Source organism: Pelophylax lessonae, assembly GCF_965119305.1.
Source record: "Pelophylax lessonae genome assembly, chromosome: 10".
In the NCBI taxonomy this organism is placed as follows: Eukaryota; Metazoa; Chordata; class Amphibia; order Anura; family Ranidae; genus Pelophylax; species Pelophylax lessonae.
The window spans coordinates 217267959-217276318 of NC_138777.1; the positions used below are offsets into that span (position 1 = coordinate 217267959).

General features: G+C 43.4%; 1 protein-coding gene across 1 annotated transcript; it reads right to left on the bottom strand.

Moving 5' to 3' along the window:
- Nucleotides 1-6423: 6423 nt before the first annotated feature.
- On the bottom strand, nt 6424-7953 carry RGS9BP (regulator of G protein signaling 9 binding protein). Its single transcript, XM_082270615.1, has one exon. It carries the CDS (start codon nt 7451-7453, stop codon nt 6740-6742), a length of 714 nt encoding a protein of 237 aa, XP_082126741.1. The 5' UTR covers nt 7454-7953; the 3' UTR covers nt 6424-6739.
- Between the last annotated feature and the right edge of the window lie 407 nt (nt 7954-8360).

Here is an 8360-nt window from a genome sequence, read left to right on the forward strand (position 1 = left end):
TGTGTGGTCAGTTTGGGCGCAGCATTTTATGGCATTCGGCACAATTCTCAGACACTGCTTTGAGATGCACTGTACATGCCTGGCAGTAAGAATTGGGTTAGGGCAGCCCCAACAGACAATTTGATGTGTTGCTTGTGCATACATGGCAAATAGTAACATTTGAATTACACATACAACTGAATTTTTTAGAAAAAAAGGGGAATTAAATGAACATTAATAGGGAAAATGAATGCCCAACCAGTATATATTAAAGGTAGAAATGTGCATTTGTACTTAACAATCCACCTACACATTTTTTCACAAATGCAATATAATACCGCAGGGAAATGAGCAGCTGTGTGCATAGCTTTATGACCTATGTTGCCCCCTCATGCTTGTGCAAGCTGTTAAAGTATCCATAAAGACATTTAGTCAATCCTGTGGCCATGTCTGCAGAATGTGATTCTGTCTGTACTGTATACTGTATATTGTAAGGAGAGCATTCTATAGCCACAGCTTTAACTACATATTTCTATGGACAAAAGCAAAACATTTATTACTTCTGATCAGGTCCTTTGGATACCATACAAGCCATTCTATAGACACTAAAATGCAATAAAGGTTAACAGGTACTATTGGCTACCCTGTAATTCTGTGGCCCTGTCTATGAAATGCATTGTCTGGATTTACAAATAAGAGCATTCCATAACCAGAGCTTTATCAATGCATTCCTATGGCAGCAAACACAATTTAGAGGGCCTATTCACACTTGTGGGTAGTGGAAATGCACATGTCTTGGGTGATGCGTTGCATTACGGTTCCTTGTGAATGTCACTTCAGCATGCCGCGCACTGCAACACACCAAAAAGAGGATACTTTGTGTTTTGTCGACTGCATTAGTAAATATGGTTCATGTATGGTTTTTCATTCTTTGTGGTGCGTTGGCAGCCCATTCATAATGAATGAGCTGTCCTAATGCAAAGCATGTTGGCATGTGCTATAACACATGTTAATGCCTGTGCATTAAAGCATGCCATCCGAACACTGAAATGTTAATGTGCCCTAAAACTTCCAATCAGGTCCTATGGATCTGTCAAGGGCCCATATAGACACAAAGGGGCAAGACAGATAGATATATACTTTTAATAGCCAGTCCTCCTGCATCCATGTCTATGGGATGCAGCCATGTTTAATGAAGAAGTTTCACTTAATTTTTTTTTTGTTTTGGAGACAAAGTACACTTTGTCCCAGCTTCATAGATGCTGTGGGATTGGACAGGGCAACCCTCGCTCCTCCATGGCCATCCGACATCGCAGCTAGTAAAGAGATGGCTGCGTTGACACACCCCACTTTTTTTCCCATCTCCAATCACTTGCCCAGGACAAGTGTCTCCTGTGAAACTCAGGGAGGAGAGGGCTTTTCTAAAATATTCCGGGCAAGTAGGCAAGTGCCTGGAGACAGAGAAAAGTGCCATCTGTCTAAGCAGCTATCTCCTTGCTTGCTGTGTTGTCGGACAGCCATGGAGGGTTGCCCTATCTGACCTCTCAGCAGCCATGGAGGGTTGCCCTATCTGACCTCTCAGCTAGCCTTAGACAGTGCCTAGGAAGATGGGACAAAGTACTATATGTCCTTTGTCCCATTGGGAACAAAATACGTTAACAAAAGTGGTGCCCTCTTCTTTAAGCATACTAATGCCTCGTTTCCACTGAGTGGTACAGTTCGGTATGGTATGCAATTTTTGCCGTTTCTATTGTCAAAAGTTGTGAATGGTACTCTAATTCTGGATAGTACTGTACCACTTTTTTAGTGGTAATCGGTTAAAGGAGCACCCAAAATCAGCAATAAGAATCCCACTTGGATCAAAAGATCATCGTTTTATTGGTAGCAGAACATGTTAAAGCCAACGTGTTTCGGGGGAACAGAGACTCCCCCTTCTTCAGGGCATAAGTGTTGCTATTCGTATATGCAACCAACAGCAGAGGTTATGCTGTCGGTTGCAGATACGAATAGCAACAATTAAGCCCTGAAGAAGGGGGAGTCTCTGTTCCCCCGAAACACGTTGGCTTAAATATGTTCTGCTACCAATAAAACGACGATCTTTTGATCCAAGTGGGATTCTTATTGCTGATTTTGGGTGCTCCTTTAACCGACTGCCACTAGAAACTTTGGAAATGACCACTAGGCCGTATCCTAAGGTAGCAGCCCAGACCCCTCAACAAGGGTCCACTGCCTTTTTTTATTCAGTCGAGCCAGATTGATTGGGAGTTAATCTCCCCAAGTGGAACCTTCTCTCACCTACCTCCCACCCACAGACCCTCTATCGAGCCGGTCAGTCCAGCGCAGCCATCAACTTTTCAAAAACCGTACCACTTTTTTGGGACCCATGGGGTACCAAGCACATAAGTACCGTACCAACAGAGTGGTGCTACACTGTTGAGGTACTGTTGGCGTTGGAAACGCAAGCCTGATCAAGGTGTACCATACCGAACTGTATTGAACTGTACCAAACCGAACCGTACCGCTCAGTGGAAACGAGGCATAAGGAGAACATTTCATAGCCACAGCTTTACCTGTGCATTTCTATAGCTTTAACATTTCTAATGGGTCCTATGGACACTTCAACATCCCATTTAGACACACAAGGGCAAGACGGGTAAATAGGTACTACTAGCAATTTTGATTATTTGCTGTCACTTACAATATTATTATTTTTTTAAATTCAGATAGTGGAAAAGAATCCTGCCAGGGCACAAATATAGGCTTGTTTACCTGCTACTTGGTGGGTCACTGACCTGAAGCACTCCTGTGCATATTAGGTTCACATTACTGACTGCATGCTAGTCCCAGATCAATGGCTCACTAAGTAGCAAAGGATTAAGATGACAGCCTTAAAGCTTGCAACTTTACAAACAAGTCATCAATGGTAACTAACATAAATTAAATTAAAATCAAAAAAGGTTCAATACTGCCTTGAAGTGATACACCTCCATCCCTACATATACATATCAAGCGAAACAGGTTGCCCTATGGAACTTTATATGAGGTGAACACAATGGTCACTTAGAGTATATGGAAATACAGATTTATTGGGAGTATCAAAGATAATCATTGGAAGTTGCATATACATGGAAAATACATAAATTGCAGATATCATACAATACATAGTAAACAGTATAGCTGCATGCTACATTGTTATATATTTATACTCTCTTTATTCAGAGACTTGGTCATTAGGGAAGATCTCCACACATATATGTTATACATCCATCCTTCACCTGTTCCCCAATGGGGTACTGCTTGGTCCCGCACCTTCAGCTCCCGAACCGGACTATCTCACTGCCGCCACATGGTAGCACTGCTTCAGCAATAATGGCTTAGTTGCTATGTAATGCCTCGTACACGCGCAACGATTGTCGGCCGATTTTCGGCTTGTTAGTATGATGCTTCCGACAACCGACTCCGACTTTTCGGCCGCACAAAATCTGGTGTGCATGCTATAAAATGTTTGTTGGCCGTCAACAGAACGGCCGATTTTCTGTCAGTCAGTACAGATTTCGGCAGACAAAAATCTGATGAGCAAGACTGGGCATGCTCAGAGAAGAAAAAACACACGGAAAGTTAAACAGCACATGACATCACTTCTGAAGTTGGTTTTTGTTGGCCGAGAAAATTCGTGTGCAGTCTAGAGCACATTTCAACCAACACAACAACACTGGACAAAAGACGGCCGATCGGTCGGCCAACAATCGTTGCGTGTGTACGAGGCTTTAGTATGGTTTCTCCCCACTTGGGTTCCTTTTTTTGAGTTTCCATACCCCATTAGCGACAAATTAACACCATATTCATATATATATATTTTTCCCAGATATCTTGTGCATCTACTCTTGATGAGTGGACAAATACGACCCACGAAACACGTTGAATTCCAAAGATGCTTATATTCATTATGTAACATATTGCTGTCACCTTATCAGCATGTTTACTATGTATTATTTATATGTATTGTATGATACAGGCGGTCCCCAGGTTACAAACAAGATAGGGACTGTAGGTTTTTTCCTAAATCGAATTTGTTTGTAAGTCGGAACAGGTATATTTTTTACATTTAGCTCCTGCCAAAATAATAATTTTTACGTTTTTTAGATAGCATAGGGAAGGGTTGACACCCCTGTACCATTTGTTTTGCTGTCTGTACCCCTGCTCAGAAGATTTCCCCTCACTTTCTTTCCCTATGACAATTGGATTTTGAAAATGTTGGGTTGTTGTGGAAATAAGGATTGGTGATTAAGCTTCAGTGGAGACACCTTTTCCCATGAGAACTCTTACAGGAGTGAATTTCCCTTCCAAGGGCTAGATTTCTCCTCACTTCCTGTTGTCTCCCTCCGTTTGTAAGTAGGAGTCGTTTGTAAGTCAGATGTTTGTAACCCGGGGACCGCCTGTATCTGCAATTTATGTATTTTCTATGTACATGCAACTTCCAATGATTATCATTGATACTCCCAATAAATCTGTATTTCCATTTACTCTAAGTGACCGCTGTGTTCACCTCATATAAAGTCCCATAGGGCAACCTGTTTCACTTGATATGGTAACTAACATATTTCCCATCCCGATAGACCCCTTTAATCCAACTAAAATGCCACTGCAATGGATAGAAGATTGACTTAACCACTTGCTGACTGCCGCAAGTACATATACTGGGGCGGTCAGCCCCGGCCAGGCAAAGTGACGTACCGGTACGTCACTAGCCTGTCACTGGCTTGTGAGCCAATAGCGGGCGAGCGCGCGCCCGCCCCGGCTCGTTCCCTAACAAGTCAGTGCGTGTGACCGGTGGACCCGATGTCCGCCGGTCACTCGCGATCGTTCGCCGGGAAGGGAGAAAGGCAGGCGGCTAATGTAAACAAGCCGCCTGTCATTCTCCCCTGTGTAAAAATGGAGATCAGACGGTTCTACTATGTAGGACCGTTGATCTCTGTTTTTACACTAGTAGCAATGTCCCATCACAGTTAGAAACACGCCCCTAAGACACACTTAACCCCTCCCTCTCCAATACAGTTAACCCCTTCCCTGCCAGTGTCATTTTTACAGAAACAGTACATATGTATAGCACTGATTACTGCAGTAATGTCACTGGTAGCCCCAAAAGTGGCAAAAATGTCAGTCAAGGGTCCGATCTGTCCGCCGCAATGTCGCAGTACCGCAAAAAAAATCGGAGATCGCCGCCATTACTCGTTAAAAAAAAAAACACCAAAAATGACAAAAATCTTTCCCTTTGTTAGTAAACGCGATAACTTTTGCGCAAACCAATGAAAATACGCTTTTTGCGATTTTTTTTTACCAAACATATGTAGCATAAAACAAATTGGCCGAAAATGTTAAAAAAATTTGATTTTTACATTTTTTTGGGGGGGAATTTCATATAAAAAATGTGAAAAATATTGTTATTTTTGCAAAATTTACGCTCTTTTTTTATTTATAGCGCAAAAAGTAAAAATCGCACAGGTGATCAAATACCACCAAAAGAAAGCTCTGTTTGTGGGAAAAAAAGGACGTCAAATTCGTTTAGGTACAGCGTCGCACGACCGCGCAATTGTCAGTTAACCACTTACCTCATACTAACGTAGATCTACGTTGGCAGACTTTGCAGTAGTATACCGGGATGATGCCTCAAGCTAGAGACACCATCCCGGTACCGTGGTTTAGAGCCGACGGTCGGCTTTCCGTTGGTAACGACCGAATCGCAAAAAAAGCCCTGGTCAGGAAGGGGGTAAAATCTTCCGGGGCTTAAGTGGTTAAAGGATATCCAAAAAAAAGCCACCATTTTTGGGCTGCATCACTGAAAACCCAGCACCTCCCCATGCTCTAAAATTCATTCATATCATGCTTATATAACCAGACCCACATAAGTCTGTTATTAATAAGTGTGCAGCGGTCGTGTCATCAGGAAGCTTCAAGGTTATCCTAAACCGTCAGCTAGACAGACAATCCAGATGGCTAAAGAAAAACATGCAATGCTCACAAACAAGATACCGGTCACTGCAAAACATGATCTATAGGGATGTCTGTGTTTGAATGTGCATTACGCGGGTGCTTTAGTGACTTCCTATACAGAATAAAAAGCAAACAAAAAAAAAACAAAAAAAACAATTCTCATCTGCAACCTTGGACGTGCTTACTCGCTGGTTTGGGGTTTCCTTGGAGCTGCCTGTGGGGGCAGTATCTGCCAAGCGAGGAAGGGGTTAACGTGGATGCTTTAAGGATTTAGCGGTGTAAGTGCATATGGAAAAATGGCATTTAATTTGATGCTGAATAAAAGCTCCCGCAGCTAAAGCCTTTTCACGCATGACGAGCTAAATCTGTCCTTTTTCTATTTCAGCGGTCCTGGTATAAAAGGAGACTGGCACAGAGAGGAAATTAGAAAGAAAAAAGGAGGTTAATTTTTTGGGGATTTGCAACAAGGGTTACAGTTTGTAAGCATGTCCCAACATACCTGGTGCAGGCGGTAATAAATCAAGGTCTACAGATAATTTTTAGGGTTAGTGTTTGAGCAGCAGTAGTTCTTGAGTGATTTATTCAAAGATAGATACTAAAATGTTACTCAGTGGATGGCTTGACTGGTCCATTGTTTTCCAGTTTTGTTGGGTGAGAGATCCATGTGATACATACTCAAAAGAAGCAATGAAAGGTTTGGCAGAACTCAAGAAAATAATAAATAAAAGAAATCCTTTAGTGTCCCCGAGAATCGTCCAAAACAAAGTTTTTACGAAAGTTTGACAACGCAGACAGCTAGTATGACCGCGATAAAGAGAACTGCGCTGAAGACCGTGATGGCTAAGATTTTGCTCAGGTCGCAGATGGTTTTGTGCTCTTCCGTTGAGATGGTGCCTGGTGAGGACACCTCGGCGCCAGCGGCCAGCTTGAGCTCAGCGCCGGGGTTCTGCTTGGCCTCCACGGTCCATTGCGGCACGCTGACTTTCATCTCCATCTCATACATCATCTCACCTACTTGATTGATCTCGTTCTCCAGATCCTTGAGGTCCATGACGTCGATGTTGTGCTCAGCATCGTACTTCATGTTCTGGACGCTCATGGCCCTGGCGGCCACCCCGGATGTGCCGCCGCTCATGCCAGTCTGTATGAGGTGCTTTTTTGGGAGGTTTAATGGGAACTCATGCCCGAGCTCCAAAGCTCTTCTCATGTCAGTCTCTAGGATGTCCATGCAGGTGGAGAATATGACCCATAGCCTCTCGAACTCTGCTTTTTCATCCTTGCTCAAGCTGGTGTCCTTGAGTGTGCCGGTCAGTTTGTTCCTGTTGGCCACCGCCAACTCCTGGGCTTTCCGCCTGGTCTTCTTCAGCTCCTCTCGGAGGTTCTGGGAGTCGGACGTCCCACCTATGGTGAGCACAAGATGTCTGTAGCATGCTGTCACCTTATTGAGAGCATCTAGTAATGCCTTGCACTCCTCCGCAAGCATCTCTCCTCCACCTTACACTACTGAAGAACGCAAGGAATCCAAAAAGTGCCAACAAGGCCTCTTAGATGAGGTGCAAGGTGATCATTTTCATACCTTCCTCCAGATCATGACACGTGGAGAGGATGTTCCCCGGAAAGCACTTTACTTGTTGGGTCAAGCTGCAAGAGATCTCGTAACAGTTTACAAAAGGAGCCATGAAGTGAAAAAAATTAACCCATGCATACAGGAGAGCAGCAAAATAAAAACCAGGCTAGCGGTGCGATGGAAGTTGAAGATGCTCTCGGGATAATGCAAACAAATTCTGCAAGAAGATTCCCATTGCCAAAACAAACAAGTTTACCAACTGTCTGCCAGCGATCATCACAATAAATCCTTATGCAGCGGCAATGCACTGAGCATCCTTTTCACAAGGACACGGTCCACACGGTTGGCTTGCAGAATCCTCCGGCTCCCTGGCAGCAGGGAACTGTCCATACACATCCAGCTCTGAGCTCTGCACAGCCTCAAATAGCCGGCAGCACCTGCAGGAGTCACGTGAGGACAACACACACACACGCACAAGAGGAGGTGGGGGGAATGTCATTGCTCTCTAAGTCCCAAGAAGCCATTTTTGTTTAGGGCAATGTGGGACTATGGTATTTCCTACATTATATGCATAAAAAAATAATTTATTGATAAAAATGTTGTGGTCTTTTATAAATGAAGGCTTTTAATTACATTTCTTTTAAATGATGCTAATTAAGAGGAATTGCAATAGTTATGGCCCGAATACACGATAAGACAATCGGCTGAAAATTTCCATTCAGCAATCGATCGGCCGATATTCTACTCGTTAATGCCCAGCCATCAATGAGCGTTATCGATATTGTGAACGAAAAATACCGTTTGAAAAACCCGAAAAATTCTG

Excerpts from the sequence above, each read along its gene's own strand:
- RGS9BP (XM_082270615.1), bottom strand. The coding sequence starts at position 7,453 with ATGCTTGCGGAGGAGTGCAAGGCATTACTAGATGCTCTCAATAAGGTG.